Genomic DNA, 22,158 nt, shown 5'->3' with positions numbered 1-22,158 from the left:
AAAAGTTACGCTTATTTGAACACAAGGAGGAAAAAAAAAAAAAATTACCTTAAAAGGCAATGTCGGGAAGGGGTTAATCTCTCCCCGTAGCTTAAATTCTCCATTCCCCTAATAAGCTTTGTTGCTCGCCTTTGGACTTTTTCTAATTCTATGATGTCCTTTTTATAGTGTGGGGCCCAGAACTGCACTCCGTACTCGAGGTGAGGTCTCACCAATGCTTTATACAGTGGCATAATTACCCTTGAGTCCCTAGTTTCCATTCCCCTCTTAATACATGCCAGAATTTTGTTGGCCTTTTTTGTAGCTACATTACAATGGGCACTACAACCCAGTTTGCTGTCTATTTGGACTCCTAGATCCTTTTCAAGTATGGAATTACCCAGTTCCTCCCCGCTAAGGTTGTAACTTGCACACTGGTTGTGTCTCCCAAGGTGCATAATCTTACATTTATCTACATTGAACCTCATCTTCCATTTTTTTGCCCACTCATCTAGAATTGCAAGATCATTTTGAAGCATGGTGACATCTTCTGATGATTTGATGACTTTGCTAAGTTTTGTATTGTCCACAAAGATGGATACATTGCTGAGTAACCCTATCCCAATATCATTAATAAAAATGTTAAACAGAATGGGCCCCAAAATCGAACCCTGGGGCACTCCACTTAGTACCGGTATCGTATCTGATACGGCACCATTCACAACCACTCTTTGTTCTCTATTACATAGCCAATTCCCTGATTGGGATATTTTCACCCAATCCTAGGTTCTCCATTTTATTAATCAATCTCTTGTGTGGGACAGTATCAAATGCTTTAGCAAAATCTAAGAAAATTCACATCTACAGCATTTCCATTATCAAGGTTTTTGCTAACCTCTTCATAGAACCCTAGTAGATTAGTTTGGCATGAACGATTTTTCACGAACCCATGTTGGTTAGTACTGAGTAGACGGTGATGGTCTAAATATTCCTGGATACCATCCCTTAAAGATCCTTCAAATAGTTTACCCACAACAGATGTTAAACTAACGGGTCTGTAATTAGCGGGATCTTCCTTTTTTCCTTTTTTGAATATTGGCACTACCTCTGCTATTCTCCAATCTTTTGGTACTATACCTGACGATAGTGACTTGCTAAAGATATAATGTAGGGGGGTAGCTAATTCATCCCTTAATTCCATTAATACCCTCGGATGAATCCCATCTGGCCCTGGTGATTTATTTGTTTTGAGTTTGCTTAGCCTCAGTACTATTTCCTTCGGTGTGAAATCCACAATGAGATCTGGCTTATTTGTCCCGTTTGTGGTAAATGTTCGTTCCACAGTCTGCTCTCCCTTAGTAAATACTGATGAGAAGAACTCATTTAACAGTTTTGCTTTTCCCTTGTCCTCAGTAACACTTTTTCCACTAGTATCAGTTAGTGGGCCTATGTTTTCCTTAATTAAACGTTTACTATTTATGTATTTAAAAAACTTCGTGGGGTTGGTATTGCTTTCAGTGGCTATGCGCTCTTTGTATAATCTTTTAGCTGCTTTGATTGCCCCTTTACAAGTTTTGTTTGATTCTTTGTATTTTGCGAATGCCTCCTCATTCAAGTTATTTTTTATAGAATTTAAATGCTCTGGTTTTATTGTTGATAGCTGACCTTACTTTTTTGTCCAACCATGGTGGCTTTTTTTTGTTGAATTTACCTTTAGTTACTTTAGGAATGTATTCAATAGTTAGTGAATCAAGCACCTTTTTTAGAGTATCCCACGTTTCCTCTGCATTTTTTCCCTCCATAACCATTTCCCACCCAATTCCTGTTAGGGCTTCCGTGAATAATTCAAAGTTCGCTTTTCTGAAGTTTAGTATTTTTGCAGATCCTTTTTGATGTAATTTACTGAAGTTGATTTCCAGTGAAACCATATTGTGATCACTGTTCCCTAATTGTTCAATTACTTTTGTGTTTGAAACTAAGTCTGTGTTATTTGTTAATACTAAGTCCTAGAGTGCCTCATCACGAGTTGGAGTTTCTACCGTTTGTGTAATAAACTGGTCTTTAAGTAAGCTTAAGAACCCACTGCTTCTTGCTGATTTACCTGTTTCGTTTTCCCAATCAATGTCGGGTAAATTAAAATCCCTCATAATAAATACCTGACCCTGATTTGATGATTGTTTGATTTGGTTTAAAAGAAGAGACTCTTCCCTTTCGTTTATATTTGGTGGTCTATAGCATACCCCTATTATAATTTTGTTTTTTGTTTTTTTATTATTGTTGGTTATCTCTGCCCACACTGTCTCCGAGTTGTCTTCTTCTAGGTCTGTGCTCATATTTTTCTCACATGATGTTAAGTTATTATTTACATATAGGCACACACACCCGCCCCTTCTATTTTCCCTGTCTTTCCTGTAGAGTGTATATCCCTCCATGTTTAATGCCCAGTCATGCGACTCATTACACCATGTTTCTGTAATACCAATGATGTCGTAGTCATCCCTACTGATCACCGTTTCTAGCTCCCCGATTTTACTCACTAAGCTTCTTGCATTAGCCAGTAAGCATTTTAATTTATGTTTATTTTTAGATATGGCTCTAATATTGTGATTAGTTTCACCCCAGGACCCATTTGAATTCTTTACTAGCTTCCTCTTTCCCCTCTCACCTTCAATAGACTCTCTACAGCCCTCCCCACCATGCACACTGCCTGCCCTATTTATAGTTCTGGGAATTCTTCCTCTGTTCTTCCCTCCTTCCCGTATATGATCATCTGTACCTAAGAACTGTGATGAGGTAACGTGACTGTTACAACATAACATTTTATTACATGACATTCCTGATGCACTCTGGGTGTTACCCCCGATTATACCCTTGTTACAGTATGTGCCAGGACTTTGTATGTGTCTCTGTCCCCCGCCCCATCTCCTTCCACCATATGATTCCTGATCCCAGTCCGGCTTCTCTCCCTGATATTCCCATAATGTCTTGCTGCCCCCACCCCCTGTCGCCTAGTTTAAAATCTCCTCCAACCTTCTAACCATCCTTCCCCCCAGCACCGCAGCCCCCTCCTTGTTCAGGTGCAATCCATAACGGCAAAAAAGATGGCGCCTGACCGAGAAGTCCGCCCATTGTTCCATGAACACGAATCCCTCTTTCCTACACCAGTCCTTAAGCCACACATTAACCTCCCTGATCTCCCTCTGCCTCCCTGAGGTAGCGCGTGGCACTGGTAATATTTCCGAGAAAATTACCCTAGATGTCCTCGCCTTTAATTTCTTACCTAATTCCCTATACTCTTTCTTGAGGACATCCCACCTACCATTGACTTTGTCGTTGGTGCCGATGTGCACCAAGACCACCGGGTTGCTCCCAGCCCCTCCCAACAATCTGTCGACTCGGTTCGCGATGTGCCGTACCCGAGCACCTGAGAGGCAACAGACCGTGCGGCGATCGCGGTCCCAATAGCAGATTGCCTTGTCTGTTCTCCTAATGATGGAATCCCCTACCACCACTATCTGCCTTGGTACCTCACTAACTGTCATCCCGTTTGAGCTAGAGGGACCGCTCCTCTGGTTGCTAGAGGGCTGTCTTGCAGTCTGCAGACACCACTCTGTATCTGTCCGCTTCCTCTGTAATTTCTTCCAGTTGCACGTTTTCCTCAGTGGCCCACTCTCAGATCATGCAGCACACTGTACCTGCACTTTGTGGACCCTTTAACAGGTCAGGCACCTGGGCTTATAAACACATCACTCCTTCTTGGATATAACTCTGCACTTATTAAAATGGCACTTACTCAAAGGCAGTTCAGATTCACAAGTTCATAGAGAGTGATAGAGATAAGGAGTATTTCTTTAGAAACGGGACAGATTAGCACAGGTTATTATGCAATTAATTTGGTGCATTGCAAAGTTTAATTTAGGTACAAACCAACATATTAGATGCTGATAGTGGATATTCTGACAGCGATATATGGTTGATGGTGTTCCCAAAGAAGTTCAAAAACCGAACTAGAGAAAAAAAGTCAAAGAGTGACTGCAGGGAATGTGACGTTTAAGGGAAAGGGGAGAGGAAAACGGACCAGTGCACAGGTTTGGTATAGTAGTGGATAAATATAGGAAGATAATTATAGTCCACAGTAGAATTTAATTATGAGAACAGGAGGTTCCCTAAAAGGTCACAGATGTGGAGGTGCACCCTAGAGAGTAAGTATAACTGGAAAGAAGAAGAAGGAACGACTCTCTTTGGTGTTGGGGCACTCTTAGTGACTGCAGGGAATGCTACAAGGTTTTTGGGGCACACTGGCCAGATCAGTACCTATGTGGGAGACCCGTAGGGAATATCCAGTTGGAACAGTCAATCCATACCACTCTGAGCCCTTTCTCAAAGTGGGAAATTTTATTACCAAGGTGTGTCCTGCGTGAGTCTAACTGCTTTCTCCTACAGAAAGACAGATCTAATGTAAACTGTCTGATTATTTGTGACTATTTTGGCAACTGTGTAGGCAATTGTTACAAGAGAAACAGTGTAAACATTTTCGCCTTGATTGGACAAAGAAGGATCTGAACCTATAAATTGTGTGTCCTTTTATTCCATACCTAGAGCACGCGTGGAACCCAAGACTTATTACAATGTTTTCTATTTAAATTTAATGTTTGCACATTTTTTTAGTTTTTGTATTCGTCCAACAATCTTTTATCTATCTAATAAAAACTAAGTCTTAATTCTCACCTTATTTCAACTATCATTTATTTCACAAGTGTGCCCCAAAAACCTTATAGCGTTCCCTGCAGTCACTCTTTTACTTTTTTTCTCTAGAGATAAGTAGTAGACAGCATTAGAGAAAGGGGGGAGGAGACTGCATCAGAGACGACATCAGAGGGGGGGGGGGGGAGAATGCATCAGAGAAAAAGGGGGAGGAGCCAAAATCAAGAGACACGGCGGAAAACGCATCAAAGAGAGGGGAGGAGACAGTATCTGAGAAAGAGAGAGATGGAACAGTGCTTGCAAAAGAGGGGAAGAATACAGCGTTTGTATAAAAAAAGACGGGGAGGAGACAGCGTCAGAGAGGGGGAGGAGACAGCATCAGAGAGGGAGGGGAGGAGACAGCACCAGAGAGAGGGGGAGAGGACATCATTATAAAGAGATAGAGGGGGTAGTTAGACAGCTTCTGAAAGAGTGGAGGAGAGCATACCTCATTACAGCCAACAGCAGTCTCAGTGGGACCACAGACAGACACAGCCTGTTATGGGGGCAGGCACCTTACAGCATTAGGCCCTACCCCTGAGGGTGAGAGGGTTGACAGAGCATAGCTTCATGATCAATGGATGTGCTGCAGCTTGCGGGAGCCAGGCAGAGGTGAGAGGGCTGTAGCAAAGGGGAGCAGGGAGCACTGATGTTTGGGTGAAGTCGTTACTGGGTGCAGGGGGAGCTGCAGGCCCTAGAAACATCGTGGGCACCATTGCAGTTGCATCCCCTGGACCCTCGCTAGTTACCCCACTGGGCCTGGAGCTGACATCACATGACTTCCACTCAAATGCCTGGGCGCATTGACTTGTGGCATGCATCCCAATTGCAGATCCTATGGGCTGGCATACATTTTTAATGCAGCCCGTAGCCCTTTATTGGATAGTGTATGGTACATCTTATGCAAAAGGATTGCATGAATCAAAATAACTGAGGTATTAAATAAGGGGGTGATTTTGGTTGATTTGCAAAAGCAAACTCATTCTTTAATGGACAAAACCATATGCACTGCAGGTGGGGCTGGTGTAACATGTGCAGAGAGAGTTAGATTTGGGTAAGGTGATTTCAAACTGAAATCTAAATTGCAGTGTAAAAATAAAGCAGCCGGTATTTTCTCTGCACAGAAACAATAATTCACCCAAATGTACTCTCTCTGCACATGTTACAGCTCCACCTGCAGTGCACATGGTTTTTGTCCATTAAAAAAGGAATATGCTCTTGCAAACCAACCAGAATCAACCTTAAATCCTAGACTGTTGGTGTGCCTTGGGGACCATGGTTGGGAACCCCTGGCCCTGCACACGCTTATGGCACACACGCTTATGGCATACACAGGTTAAGTACCAGACCTGTATTTCACTCCATCAGCAGGATGTAATACAGTCCAAATTTGCCGAAAGTGCAAGATGACAGGCGAACGTACACATTTTAAAAAAAAAATCTGCAATCATCTACAAGGCATAGATTTGCCTTGTAAATGATTGCCGCTTTAAAAAAAAGTCAGCGTTTATTCGACATCCAGCAGTAATTTGGACTGTATTACTGTAGATGCCGCCATATATTTTGGTTGGGAGCACAGTCCGGACAAATGGCAGCTAAGCTGCATAACAGGGGGCTGACCTCCATATGCTACCATCAACAGTTGTAGTTTTTTGAATCTTCGAAACTACAACTGAAGCTGAATTAGGCTCATGGGATTATTAATGGCTATTAAAAAGAAGATCACAATGCACATGAGAATGCAAAGAGAAATGCTGGTCATGAAGGAATTGTATTCACTGTGGGGCCATTCTTCATAGAGTTTATACTCTCCAGTAATGTGCTGTGTATACAGTATACAGTACAACAAATCACAAATACATTTTGGGTATACTTATTGAAAAAAAATGACAACTATTAAGTCATTGGGTGACATGTAGTAGGATGCGATTTTGTGACTTTTGCGATTTTTGGTTAAAAACCGGGCAAATTCCATTTCTACCCCAGAAACCGCATTTAAACTACTTTTGTTACTTTGGTCAAGAAAATGCGATTTTTAAACATGCGTTTAATGTGTTTTTGAAACCTTAAAAAAAATCGCATCCTAATACGTCACCCCTTGCAACCTTTCCTAAAGGCATTATGCATCTCTTAGGACAACCTGAAAGCTTTATAAACGTTGTTCTTACACAATTGCATGACCTCGCCACAAATCTAATAAGAATAAATTGCATTTACCACTTTACAAAATTCAGTTACTGCTTCTAATGATAACTGGGTTTCATGAGCATGGCAAAGCCATGTGTCCTGCATCACACCTCCACTAACGTTATACTTCAGGATCTCCCATTCCTGGATTTCTTCTAACAGATGCATCAAGTCTCACTTAGAAGCCATTGTATTTCATAAAGGTGAATGCAAGCACCAGGGAGGTCATTGCTTGCCTTGATTAAAAGCAGATTAGATCCTGGGATCATTGGAACCAATGATCACCAGCAGATGCAACTCATTTCATATAGTAAAATGTAAAAGGACTCCCTCTCCAAGACCAGGGTGAATGAAGTTTAAATTATATAATAAAGCGTCCGGTCCAGAGTCTGGAAACACAACTTGATCAATTAAATTTCAAAACGCACCAGAAAGAACTGCTGTAACTTAAATTTAATAAACGTTTTAAAGTTTTATTTAAAAAATAATTTATCAATGAAATTATATATTTGCCAATTTCTATTGACTGGCGACTCCTTTAATCACCCTCGCTCCAGCAAAGTTTACAACATTAAATACCATTTTACTTGTAGCTCCATGTTTGTTGTATATATGATTATTTGTCCTTGCAGCCTAATATATATAGGCAAAACAGAGCACAAATTTAAGGAGCGCATGTCAATGCATAGAAGCTCCATCCGTAATGCTTTGGAAAGTGGCAAAAGTGATCAACCCGTTGCCTGACACTTTGTCTGTCAACACCATTCTCTCTCCAGCCTCAGATATCGTATCATTGACTGTATCCCCCCCACTAAAAGAGGTGGCGAACGGAACAGGCTATTGCTTCAGAAAGAAGCTTGGTGGATTCACCAACTTGATTGTTTGGCACCCCGTGGGTTAAAGGAACAGTTTTCCCTTTCTGTGTTTCGCTAAAGTGTTGCTATATGATCATCTCTCCTGTCAACGTGAGATTATCTGACTCGGTTCATTTGTATTTCATTTGTATCATATTCGTAGGACTGTTACAGCATTCCCTTTTGTTGTTCATTGTCAGTCCCGGCCTCCTGTTTTTATGTTTATTTTTATGTTTATATATTTTTTATGATGTGTATTTTTTCTATGTACTGTTACTATGGTGATGGTAATCTCGGCAGCTGACGCGTCCCATGTGGGATGATGTCATCTTTGCTGAACGGAGGGGGCGTGTTTGAGTACCGTCCTCTCCGGTCTGGTTTGCACATGGTTGGGTCTATATTAAGGTCAGTGTTGTGTTTATTCTTTTATCCTGATGACAAATAAAATTTGAAATGTTGATAGCAAGAAGGCTTCTACCTGGTTTCTACTGACAAAGTTACCAGTGCCGCACCATCTGTAATATATATATATATATATATATATATATATATATATATATATGTGAGTGTGTGTGTGTGTCTAGTGTCCGTGTGTAACCGAAACATTGCAGATGGCAGAGAGTGAAAATACATCTCTTTTTCTTTTACACATGCAGAAACACAGAGGCAATCACACATACAAAAACACAGAGGCAATCACAAGGTAGCAGACTAGCTTTCGAAGCTTTTGCTTCAAGTGGACTTAGCTAGTCTACAATAAACTGCTACACAAAGCTACGATTGGTGCAGAGCCTATTGACATGGAGTAAAGACACATTGTGAAACTTAGTAACTACAGTAATAAGACAAGAGAAAATCCCTCCATGTCACATGTCCATTCTGCCATGTGTACAGAAATACCTATAACTTGTGCAAAACAAGATGAGCTTCCAGTGTAGAGGACTGTCTAAAGCCCAATACCAATACTGCAATGTCTGTAACCATAAATTCCTTGTAATATTTAAATTTGGTGATATAATCATTATAACTCAAGCTTGTATATATATATATATATATATATATATATATATATATATATATATATATATATATTTATATAAGCTTTGCACTTTTAAATTTAGGCCGCATCACCAAATCCTTTGCTTTCCTGAATATACACTAATATAATAATTGTTTTTAAAAACATCAAGTTATTATATATAATATCCCTAAATACAAGGGATAAAGAACACATTAATGGGTGAAATGTAATAGGATGAGAGATTCAGAAAGTGAGAGATTTGGTAAGAAATCTCCAGTTCTTTTAAAGTGGCAATCATTGACACTGCAAAATCACACTGGTTTTGCTGTGTAAATGATTGCCACTTTAAAACAACTGGAGATTTCTTACCAAATCTCTCACTTTCTGAATCTCTCATCCTATTACATTTCACCCATTATTTTGACAAGACAATTATAACATTGTCATGATTATACACAAAAGCATTTGTTACATGATCACTTTTAGCAAATAGCTATAACTAGAATTAAGGTGCATACACATGGAACGATTTGAATCAAGATGTGGGCAAAGATTTGAAGACCAATTGTTCCATGTATCGTTCAAGATGCACGTACCAGATGATCATTAAGATTGGTCTATGATCTTTCATGCATGCCCCCTAATGGGGGCTTACAATGTTAAATGCACCCCCACGCCACCCCCACTATGAACGTGAACCCGAAGCGTGGCGAGCACAACGAGCCCGCAAGGGGCGGCGGTACGCGTCCTCTGACCTTTTCATACCCCCACTATCCACGTCGGCGTGGAGTTGATTTCATATAGTGTGGCGAGCACAGCGAGCCACCGAGCCTGAAGTGTGGCGAGGGGAAGAGCATTTCTTCACAGGTATTACGCGTCCCCTCGTGGGGCTCGCTGTGCTCGCCACGCTTTGGGCTCGGTGGCTCGCTGCGCTCGCCACACTATATAAGATCAACTCCACGCCGACATGGATAGTGGGGGTATGAAAAGGTCGGAGGACGCGTACCGCCGCCCCTCGCGGGCTCGCCACGCTTCGGGTTCACGTTCATAGTGGGGGTGGCGTGGGGGTGCATTTAACATTGTGAGCCCCCATTAGGGTGCTTATACAATTAAACATCGTATAGGGGGCTTATACAATTTTAAATCACATTGCAGTGCATCGGGTATATGCCATGCGATTAAAAGTTGTGCGACCAAATATCGTGGGCGCCGTGCTAGTACACAAGTACCAAAATTTGTATGTACGCACGGTAAACAATTTGAAACCATCGGTAACATTGTCGGATCATTTCCAACATCATTCAGTGTGTATGCACCTTTAACAGGAAATTTCAGAGCACATTTTTCTATGTATACATGATGGAAATATGTGCTCTGAAACTTCGCTGAATGTGCTCCAGAGCTGGATTTCCTACCTTTACAGAGGCTACTCTCTGCAAACATTTACAGTATCAATCCAATCATTAATACTGTAATACTGTGAAAGTGTGCAGTGAGTAGCCTCTGTAAAAGTAGGAAAACCAGCTCTGGATAAACTTTATGGAGCTGTCATTTTTTGAACCTATGTAATAGGACACAAATTTCCATTAATAAAAATACTGAAGATTACATACAGAACATACAGATTACATACAGAAGATTATATACATGTGTATAAAGGCAGATTGACGCTTTAATTCCTCATGTACATATATTTGTATTTGAGATGACTGCAAAGATGACTTTAAAGATTACATAACTCTTCACATCTGTAGGCAGCTACAACTCATTAATATACTTTATTATAATCCAATGACTATTCTATATACCAGGGATGGGGAACCTTCAGCCCTCCAGCTGTTGTTGAACTACAAGTCCCAGAATGCTTTGCTACAGTTTTAGCATGACCAAATAGCAAGAACTGTAGCAGTGCATGCTGGGATGTGTAGTTCAGCAACAGGAGGCCATCCCTGCTATATACTATCACTACAAAATATATTTTCTGATTACAGTGTACATCACATTTCACATTTCATGTATATTGTCATAGAACACAACTTTAGTAAAATGACATTTTCTTTTGAGTACATATTTTTAGAATCTATATAAGTATAAAATAATTTACATAGATTATTCCTCACACACATAATTTGTTCACTACAGTATATGCATCTGGACATCACTTGACATGGCCTACACCACAATCATTTATTAAACTATTGGCTTAATGGCACCTTTACAAGTGTGGTGTTACAATGATTGCATGTTTTACATGCAGACTAAACATGTTACTGTGATATGATTTGTTAGAATTGAAATATTCTTTATGGTATCCTATCTCCAGAGCAAGGCCCCAATTTTCCCAGTGCCAGTTCTGCAGTCTCCTCATAGCAAAATCAGTGTCTAACCATCTAATGATTTTTCTACCAGTATAGGTAAACTTCTGCTACTCTATAATACCAAAGCTCTTGTATAAATCCCATAGCGTACCAGTTTGTCTTTCACCATCTACACATATTAAATGTATGCTCAAGCAATCCTTGTACATGCTTGCACCTCCTACTAACACAACCAACATCTCTATCACTCCAGCAACCATTTTCTTCAATCATTCATCATCTACTCTTTAGAGTATCTAGGTGCTTCTGGAAACCACTATTTCTTTTTCTACATATTCATTCAATTTCCATTACTCCAAATTTTAGCACTTCTTATTTATTGGAATTCTAACAAAGCACTGTTATTTTTCTTAACTAAAATTATCTTAATTTACCCAAATGTAATTCAGGCCTCCTACAAAAGCCCTCCCCATAACTCCAATTCATTTCACATACTGTCCATACCAGTATGGTCTACCCAAAGCTCATTTCTTCATCTACACAAGCATATCATGATTTGACCTCAATTACTACACCAATTGATAACAGCCTATCACTGCCAGGGCATTTTGCCCTTTTTTCTAAGCTATGAGATATTCAGTACATTGTCTACCAGATTGTCACCAATACATCAGTTTCTCCATTTTTTGTACCCTTCCCACCTATTCCAGTCATCTTACCTTTGTGCAGAACAGACTAGCAGGAGTGTAGCCAAAGCTGAGAGAATTGCTCCAATCCAGCTCTCTCTCCCCAAACTCAACATTTCCACCTGGACCATGGAGTGGAGAGGGGTTTTTGGATGGAGGGGGAAAGGGATGGGGGTGGGGGAGGTCTTACAATCCCTGCAACCCCTCAATAAAAAAATGCAAAATCCAAATCTCAAAGATATAAAAATGAATCCTTCCTTTATGAAAAAAAGGAGAATATGTTTCCTCCCCAAATTTTAAGTGAAAATGGAAGAGAATGGGGTAAGAACAAGTAGAGAGGCTAATCCTCTTCCTTCCCTGTAACAGAAAAGACATGAGAAGCCAGACTTCGAATCCAGAAGACGGGTGGACTGTGCGTTTCTTCAATCTCTATTTTTCTCTTTCATTCTTGCCTATTCCTCCATCCGCATTTTGTTCATGGCTCCTGTGAGCCAGGGTGAAGGGGGAGGGAGGGAGATCTAGGTAGCAAATTGGGATCTCCTCCTTTGTACCTTGCTCCCCCTTTTTGCTTGTTGCTAAATTTGAGGGGTCTGTGTTTGCCCCTCTTACACCCCCTCCTCTGTCCTTTCTTCTGTACAGGAGGGGGATGAAATGAAACAGAAATGGGAAAAATAAAGGAGTGGGGGGAAAAGGGTACGCTTCAGCACAAGGAGGAGGTGGAGGGATGCTCCATTATATCTGCTGCAGAAGGATCTGACTACTGCACATTGTATGCAGGGAGGGGTGAACGAGGGACGGAGCGATAGAAGAGAGGGGGAAGAGATAGGAGGGTACGTAGAAAACGGAGGGAGTGAAGAGAGGAAGCAAAGGAGAGAGGCAGGATAAAATAGGAAAGGAGGGAGAGAAAAATCTCTGGGCATATTGGAATTCTGACGTCATATGTGACAGTATTAACTCTTTCCTGGAGGTATCCATCTTCGACTCACAAACCACCAGTCTGGAAATAGGAGAACTTGTGCTCTGGGTACAAATGAGAGGGGGAGGACACTATGGTGCAGAGGAGAACTGTCCCAGGTGCTGAGCTTATTTATTAGGGAGAGATATTTGACCATTTCAGGTTTATCAACGTGTTGAGTCCATTTAATTGTTATGCATTCTCCAATATCAATGTATGCCATTATCTATCTCACCTGCAGGAACCTAACTACAGAATCACGGCATCACATGCATTCTCTAAAACCTCTTTTCTCTCCGATTCCTCCTCCAACTTATACTGTGCCCTAGTGCATATGATGTATATGATAACCACAGCACCGACAGACGTGAAGGGTACATTTAAGGGAAATAAATACATATTTTTATTTAAACGTTCAGATCGTCTAATTCATCGTTCACTTAAAAAACGAGAAAGCTGCAGGGTTCCGGAAGAAAATCACGAGCGTTCATACAGTATACGAGAGACTAATGTCCAACACAGTGTCGCCTGGAGAATTCGTTACCATGACTGTCTGCTGGACGCAATTACGCATACAGTATAACTCCGCATTTTTCTTATGCATTTCTTTTCTATCCTACCGTGTTCAGTCTAGGCATTTCTGCAGTTTGCTACATGGGGGACGTGTCACATTGAGATTTTAGGACAGACTCCTTTTTCTCATTAGTGCGGTGTCATTGTGCAAGAAACAACATGCTATATACATGCCATAATCCATCCAATCATAGTCTATTAGGAAAAGATGCCACTTGTAACATCATAAATCAGCCAAGCAGTAACAGTAGGCAGCAATGAGGCTCTGAAGTGGAAATAATATATTTAGTATGGAATGTACATTTTTATCTTAATTAATATGGAGTCGTTTTTTTTCACTCATGTTTCTTTGCTGTGGTCTTGATGGGGTCTCAGCTGCTGCTACACATACTGTACGTAGGCCTCAGCTTTGTCTCATAGGTCAGTCCTGTCACTCTGCTTCTCAGAGCTAAGAATAGAAAGCTCCTCCTCTGCCAACCAATTTCTCCACATAACCAACATGCCCCAAGTTCCCTTATTGTTCCCTGGACGGATATATGTGCTTTCATGTCCCCTTTCATCTCCAATTATTTTTCCTTTAAATATTATAGACATCTCACAATTAATTTCCCTGCCTTCTGTCTTCATGCAAATCTGTACACAGGGAAACCCCCAGGTGGGTTGTTACATTGTTACTCTCCATGAGAAAGGTAGTATATTACCCAATGCATACATACTGTAGATCACATCTATCATATGGACTTTTACAGTATGACCCCCTGCACATATATAATCAGAACACATATTAAAGCATACCCCGTTTTCAGTAAATATGTTTTATATCGCTTCCAAAAATAATTCCCTTTTTATCGCAGATGTATTAAGCCTTAACAAGAGAAAAATGCAAGGGTGATAAAGAGAGATAAACGTCCAGCCAATTAGCTCCTTACTGACTTTTTTCAAAAACAGCCTGTAACATGGCAGTTATCAGGTGATTGGCTGGACGTTTATCTCTCTTTATCACCCTTGAATTTATCTCTTGTTAAGGCTTAATACTGTACAAAATGATTTCTCTGGTGGTGTTTTCCTGGCTATTGTTACTGTATGGCACATCTACAGTATGTACTGTAATAAGATTTAGCAATTAGATTTATATTATTTTTGCCAACTGCTCCTGGTTTATTCCAGTACGTGTCTTTCTCCCAGTTCTCTCCCATCTCATTTTCTATCCATATTTTTTCCCCCAATCTATATCCCCCCCCCTTCACATAACACAGGATCATCCCCTCACGATGCCCAGAGAAGAATCAGACTGGTTGCCGTGGAGATGATGGATGCTGCATCCGTGTCTACTGAAGCTTGTGTTACTATTGAATAATATTGCATAGAAACCTGTAGACTTTCTTTCTTTCTTTTCTTTCTTTCTTTCTTTCTTTCTTTCTTTCTTTCTTTCTTTCTTTCTTTCTTTCTTTCTTTCTTTCTTTCTTTCTTTCTTTCTTTCTTTCTTTCCCTACTCACAAAGGTTAAGATGTACCAAGCAGTTATGGTATATCATGCCGCCCATCACGCCGATTCTCTGCACATGTACTAACATATGCAGTAAAGCTGTGTACACACGGGGCGATAGGGGCTGAAATCGCTGGAAATATGGTTGCAGGCGACCATATTGCCAGTGATGGGAGTGTGCCCCGGGGGTGATAAATCGCCGGGTGCGCGCTCCGTTTTCAGCCCCGTTCTAATCGCTGGTCGCAGGAGCTTGCTCCTGCGACCAGCTGATTACCTCTGTGGCACCGCCGGCAGAGGTTCCCTTTCATCAGCGACTGGTCACTGATGAAAAGGAGAAACTGAGCAATATATCTCCCTGTGGGGTTTATTCTAGTTCATTCTTTCTGACAAAATCCTTCTTAGATGGACAAAACCATGTGCACTGCAGGTGGGGCAGATGTAACATGTGCAGAGAGAGTTAGATTTGGGTGAGTTATTTTGTTTCTGTGCAGGGAAAATACTGACTGCTTTATTTTACACTGCAATATAGATCTCACTTTGAAGAAAAACCCCACCCAAATCTAATTCTCTCTGCACAAGTTACAATCTGCCCCACCCGCAGTGCACATGGTTTTGTCCATCTAAGAAGGATTTTGTCAGAAAGAATGAACTAGAATAACCCCCCCTTGTGTACGGGGCTTGAGAAAGCAAAAGGCAACTTTCCTGATAAGAGCCACCCTTTGCGATCCCCACGGCTGCCTGAACTTCCTAGGCTTCTATGGGGCTACCTCAGTGGCGTAACTATAGTCCCGCAGCCCCAGTGGTGGGGGGGGGGGGGGGGGGCGCTGAGAGGGTGTGGGCGCCAGGGGGGCTGTGGGACTATTAAAACTCAATGCCTTCTGCCGCCGGCGCTTGTGTCTGCACCCGGTCCCAGCTCTCCTGGCTACTGCTGCAGCGCTGCTAATACAAAAAGTGACACATGGAAAATGGCTGCCCCCATTCTGCAGACAGTTTTTCATCTGTTGTATGGGGGCAGCCATTTTCCAAGTGTCAGCTTTCATTGTCAGCAGTAGCCGGGAGAGCCGGGACCCAGCGCAACCCCCCCGCCGCACCCCGGCTCCCCTCTGCTTGCAGCAGAATCACGGACGCGGCTGACTGTCCCACCACGCGACTGTCCTCACCAGGGCACGGGAGTGCACACTCTCATTTAAGTAATATTTATGTGGTAACGGCCGCACGGGGGTCGGCGGGGGGGGGGGGGGGGGTTGTTCACCCTAGGGGGGATGCCCCCTGCAATTTTGGCAATGCTCAGCACTATGAGACATTAATGCCAGCCTGGTGGAGCCCAACAGATGCAAATATATTTGGAATAATGTTCAACAAGTTTTTAATTAATAATCCAATGCTATCAGCATCCCGGCTGCCAGGTTGCCGGCGTTCAGTATACCAGTGCCAGCATCACAACTAACATCAGATCACCAGTGCCTGTACATTGAAAGAGATCAGAATGCCAACACTGAGATACTTTTAGCCGGCATCACAGAAGTATTTCTGCTAGTAGACTGAACAGCTGATATATCAATGGACAATCGGCCAGTGTGTATGAGTGATATATATGTTAATGGCGTGAGTATCTCTTAATAACACCATCTGTGCCTATGATTGGGCAATGCATTCTACATTACAAGAGAAGATTTTCTGGCAGGGTTGTTCTTTCCTTTGAGGGGATAGCAAATCTTTTTAGATGCCATACAGAAAAAAGGGGCAGATTTATTAAGCTCGGTGAAGTGATAAACTGTCTGGTTTTTATCACCGGCCAATCAGTTCCTACCTGTGAAGTTACAGGCTTGGTTTGAAAAATGACAGGTAGGAACTGATTGGCCGGTGATAAAAACCAGACAGTTTATCACTTCACCGAGCTTAATAAATCAGCCCCAAATTTACACTTTGGTCCTGATATTGAGTTTAAAGAAAACCGACAATAACTTCTCCATGCAAGGAAATCAATGCTACACCACTAACATGCACGCTTCTCTACATCCTAACTAGATGCTTGGTATGATACTTGTCACTATCATCACTGCCCACCAGCCTACAGTAAATGTGTTGTAAAGGACACACCTGGAAACAGTGGTATTTAAAAATTCATCCAAATCTGCATAGCCGGCAGTTGTGTCAATGAGCCTGATTCAGACATTTTGCAGATGGACAAAACCATGCTCCACTGCAGGTTAGGCAGATGTAACATGTGCAGAGAGTTAGCTTTGGGGAAGTTTTTCTTTTTTTGTGCAGTGTAAATATTGGCTGCTTTATTCCTATTGGGCCTACATATTGGGGTGATGGGAGCTTTGTGCATATAGCGCAAATTGTTACTGCCTGTGTTCTCAATGGAGAGAACATGGGCGATGACTAGATTTATAATGCATGCAGTCAGTCAGGCGAGAATGATGAACAGGATTGCGCATCACTATGGGTGCTACACACAGGGATTAGTGATTAGAAAATAAGCAAAAATCACTACGTGTGTAGGCCCCATTGCATTGCAATTTAGATTTCAGTTTCAACACACCTTACCCAAATCTTTCTCTCTTGGTCCATATTACATCTGCCCCACCAGCTGTGCTGCATGGTTTTATTCATCATCAAAAATTGCAGTCTTGTTAACAGGTCTGAATCAGACACAATGTACAGTACTTTTACTGTACATGGCTTATTTGAGACCTCCCTTTATGACTCTGTACTTATGTACCTCTGTATGCACAATGTGAAATCAAACAAGATATGCGCTGCAACCAGGTGCGCAATCAACTATCACAGTTATGGCTAACCTTGACACTCCAGCTGTTGTTGAACTACACATCTCAGTATGCCCTGCATCAGTTTTAGCATGGCCAAATAGTAAAACTATAGCAGGGCATGCTGGGATGTGTAGTTCAACAACAGCTGTAGTGTCAAGGTTAGCCATCACTGAACTATCAGCTCCTTTGTCTCTAGAGCTTTCAAAGATATAAAGGACAAACAAACTATTAAATGTAGGAATTATTGTATGGTGACTTTGGGTCCCATATACCTCTGTAATGCAATCTATGCTTAATATTAACACATACTTGCCTAGACTAGTTTCAGGGAGATTTTAGTTTGTATTAAAATTTTGCACATTGAGGGGGCATGTCATTCTCCACCCAAAGGGCATGTCTAGTTCCATATATGGAGATATTGTGAAAAGAGATTGTGAATGTGGCACCTAGAAGCGTGGGTGTGTACTGCTATATCTGATAGGAATCTTTTAAAATGACTTATATCCAAATGTAGATGAGCCCCAGAGAAGTAAGTAAGAGCTACTGTACTTGGTAAAGTGCTGGGAAATGGTGCTGATGATTCAATGTAAATGTATATACTGTATCGCTCATTCCTTTTTCCCTCCAAAAAATGTGTAATGTGGGCTAGGTGAAATGAGGGAGATTGATAGACTAATGAGGGAGAGAGGGAGATGGCTGCTATGTCAGGGAGTTTCCTGCAGAATGCAGGAGGGAAGGTAACTATGATGTAACAGTGTAATGTGGGCTAGGTGACATGAGGGAGATTGCTAGACTAATGAGGGAGAGAGGGAGATTGATGCTATTTCAGGGAATCTCCTGCAGAATGCAGGAGGGTAGGCAAATATGTATTAACACCAAAACTTGCATTGCAGGATGTATGAATATCTCATATGCAGAGACATGAAGTCCATCACTGCAATGTGCATGGAGAGGGTATTTATTTATTTATTAACAGTTTCTTATATAGCGCACACATATTCCGCAGCGCTTTACAGAGAATATTTGAACATTCACATCAGTCCCTGGCCCAGTGGAGCTTACAATCTAAATTCCCTACCACATGCACACACGCACACACATTCTAGGGTTAATTTTTGTTGGGAGCCAATTAGCCTGCCAGTATATTTTTGGACTGTGGGAAGAAACCGGAGTACCCGGAGGAAACCCATGCAAGTACAGGGAGAATATACAAACTCCACACACAGGGCCGGCGCTACCCACTCAGCTGCACCTGCAAACAGGGCGGTGCCATGCTGAAAAGGCGCTGTCTCCCTCCCTGCTCTGCTAAAGCTGCCTCAGCCCTCACTGTCACTGCCTCCTGCACGTCACCCGCAGTGCTTGTCTGACAGCGGGCGGGTGGACAGAGCCGGTGCTAGGGTGTCCAGCGCCCTCCTGCAAACCATACATTTTGCGCCCTTTCACATTGCCATTGCAACAAGCTGCAGCCCGATTGTGGGAGCGTATGCAACATGCGATTCTATGGAGGATCTCAGGTGCATGTACATGTATGCATACACTATCTCAGTGCTGTGTCCGCAAAATGTTGCAGTCACTGAAGGCGCCCATACACGCTGCGAGAATCGCATACGTTATGGGCTAGATATAATAGTGTAATAGAATATAATAGTGTGCTGTACCCGGAGCATGTCGAGTACAGCGAGCCATGTTTGGGGATGTGGTACGCTGATATAGTGTCCATGACGACTTATGTCAAAATTCAGGACAAAAAAACTCATGTTGACCTTTTAACTGTTGAGCTTCCCATTGTTGACCTAATGCTTGTGTCAACCTTCTGACCATGTCGACATTAGCCATGTCAACATATTTCATGTGTCATCCTAAACACCGTCGACCTTTCGTGGTTGTCCTAATGTATGATGACCTTTATAGTATCGAAAAGAGATGTGGTGCCAATCGCACAGGACATTATATATCTGAGAGGATGGGGGAAATTTACCAATATGAAAAACCTAGTTTTTCGTATTGGTATTTCCCCTATGGTTGCATACGACTGTTTAAGTCGTATGCAAAGTCGTGTTCTGGAGGGGAAATTACAAAGCAGTCAGATACGACTGCTTTGTAACCCTCTGATGGTGTAACAATTCATATTAGAGTGTAAAAAAAAATAGAAAAATAAATACATTTAAAAAAAAAAACAGCGTGGGGTCCCCCCCACAGCTGTAACCAGCACCAGGCTGAAGGAGCCTGGAGCCGGTAATTAAAAATCAGGGAACCCGACAAATAGGGGTTCCCCGATTTTTAACAACCAGCCCCAGGCTCCAGGTCCGGGGCTGGTTCCCAAAATACGGGGGACAAAATGACTAGGGGTCCCCCGTATTTCAAGAACCAGTCCCAGGCACAACCAGCCAGCAGGGTAATGTCACAGCCGGGGGACACTTATAATATAAGGTCCCGCGGCCAAAACATTAACCCTACCGACCAGTCAGCCTGGCCAGGGGCCCTGGGGGAGTGGGGACCCCCCCAATGAAGGGGTCCCCCCCCTCCAGGACTTACCTGACCAGGCTGAAGCCTGGTACTGTCCCCGATGCCCCTGGGCGGTGGGCATCGGGCTGATTATGGTGTAAAAAAATAGATTAAACTATTGTTTTTTACTGTGGCACTACAAGTGCCAGCAAGCCTCCCCAGCAAGCTGGGACTTGGAGAACCACAAGTCCCAGCCTGCTGGGCATTAAAGGGCCCGCTGGCACTTGTAGTTCCACAGTTAAAAAAATAGTACACAAAACACACTGACACACTTTTAAAATAAAACTTTAATACATACAAAGCCCACACATACTAATACTTACCTATCTTCTTTCCGTAGGTAGCCCTGATGTCCTGGTCCTGTGTCGTCGTCTTCTGGTCCTGTGTCGTCTTCTGCCTCCATGTCGACCGTCGCTGTCGCCGTCCGGATCCGATGAAATCCATTTGGGAAGCTGTGGAAGGAAACCATACTCACCTGTCCCAGCGCGACGTAGTCCAGGTAAGTGTCTTGGCAAAAAAACAAACCGAACACCCCGAAACCAGCCGGACAGGGAGACGCACGGTACTCTGTGTACATTGTGCGGCTCTGCCTCCCGAATGCCGCTATTGGCCGCCTTGCGGCCTAGCGGCCAATCAGGAGCCGCTAGGCCGCAAGACGGCCAATAGCGGCATTCGGGAGGCGGAGCCGCACAATGTAAACAAACACCGTGCGGCTCCCTCAGAGTCCGGTCTGGTTTCGGGGTGTCGGTTTGTTTTTTTGCCAAGACACTTACCTGGACTACGTCGCGCTGGGACAGGTGAGTATGGTTTCCTTCCACAGCTTCCCAAATGGATTTCGTCGGATCCGGACGGCAACGGCGACAGCGACGGTCGACATGGAGGCAGAAGACGACACAGGACCAGAAGACGACGACACAGGACCAGGACATCAGGGCTACCTACGGAAAGAAGATAGGTAAGTATCAGTATGTGTGGGCTTTGTATGTATTAAAGTTTTATTTTAAAAGTGTGTCAGTGTGTTTTGTGTACTATTTTTTTAACTGTGGAACTACAAGTGCCAGCGGGCCCTTTAATGCCCAGCAGGCTGGGACTTCTGGTTCTCCAAGTCCCAGCTTGCTGGGGAGGCTTGCTGGTACTTGTAGTGCCACAGTAAAAAACAATAGTTTAATCTATTTTTTTACACCATAATCAGCCCGATGCCCACCGCCCAGGGGCATCGGGGACAGTACCAGGCTTCAGCCTGGTCAGGTAAGTCCTGGAGGGGGGGGACCCCTTCATTGGGGGGGTCCCCACTCCCCCAGGGCCCCTGGCCAGGCTGACTGGTCGGTAGGGTTAATGTTTTGGCCGCGGGACCTTATATTATAAGTGTCCCCCGGCTGTGACATTACCCTGCTGGCTGGTTGTGCCTGGGACTGGTTCTTGAAATACGGGGGACCCCTAGTCATTTTGTCCCCCGTATTTTGGGAACCAGCCCCGGACCTGGAGCCTGGGGCTGGTTGTTAAAAATCGGGGAACCCCTATTTGTCGGGTTCCCTGATTTTTAATTACCGGCCCCGGCTCCGTCAGCCTGGTGCTGGTTACAGCTGTGGGGGGACCCCACGCCGATTTTTTTTTTATATATTTTTTTTTTTCTATTTTTTTACACCGCAGCCTGCACGGATCTGACTGATCCGTGCAGGCTAAAATGCAAATAGAACAGGAAAATGGTGTTCTATTTTCCTGTCGTATTTGCGTGGGTGTTTTACACCAAGTAGCAGCCGTATTATCAGTACGGCTGCTTAGTACATCAGGAACCACCATTCTTTTGAATGGTGATTTCTGTCGTATCCTATCGATGGTGTAGGACATTCGTATTTGTAAATACAAATACGAATGTTCCATCTTTAGGACTACGAATTGTTGTATTTTTGGGATTGTAAATCCCGTAAATACAAATTCGTAAAAAAAAGGTGTATTTCTCCCTACGAATACACCTTTTTTCTTCGAATCCATTTTGGTAAATGTCCCCCGATATCCCTTGGATGTAATATATGCCTTTTGTGTAAATAGACAATAACCAATTGGAGGTGTGCTAC

At 42.8% G+C, this 22,158-nt stretch overlaps 1 protein-coding gene across 1 annotated transcript in view; it reads right to left on the bottom strand.

Annotated features, from left to right (window-relative positions):
* The window catches only part of LOC146035538 (gamma-aminobutyric acid receptor subunit beta-4-like), a 335,033-nt gene extending 322,395 nt beyond the window's left edge, over positions 1 to 12,638 (bottom strand). The window contains exon 1 of the mRNA XM_083159044.1: positions 11,822 to 12,638. Within this exon, the coding sequence (XP_083015170.1) occupies positions 11,822 to 11,919 (98 nt within the window). The 5' untranslated portion in view covers positions 11,920 to 12,638. The remainder of the gene's footprint in view (positions 1 to 11,821) is intronic.
* Positions 12,639 to 22,158: the final 9,520 nt, after the last annotated feature.

The sequence above is a fragment of the Crinia signifera genome, chromosome 9, assembly GCF_055691185.1.
Source record: "Crinia signifera chromosome 9, ASM5569118v1, whole genome shotgun sequence".
Lineage (NCBI taxonomy): Eukaryota > Metazoa > Chordata > Amphibia > Anura > Myobatrachidae > Crinia > Crinia signifera.
Note: the sequence above shows the minus strand (reverse complement) of the source record. Positions and strands in the feature narration are given on the sequence as shown.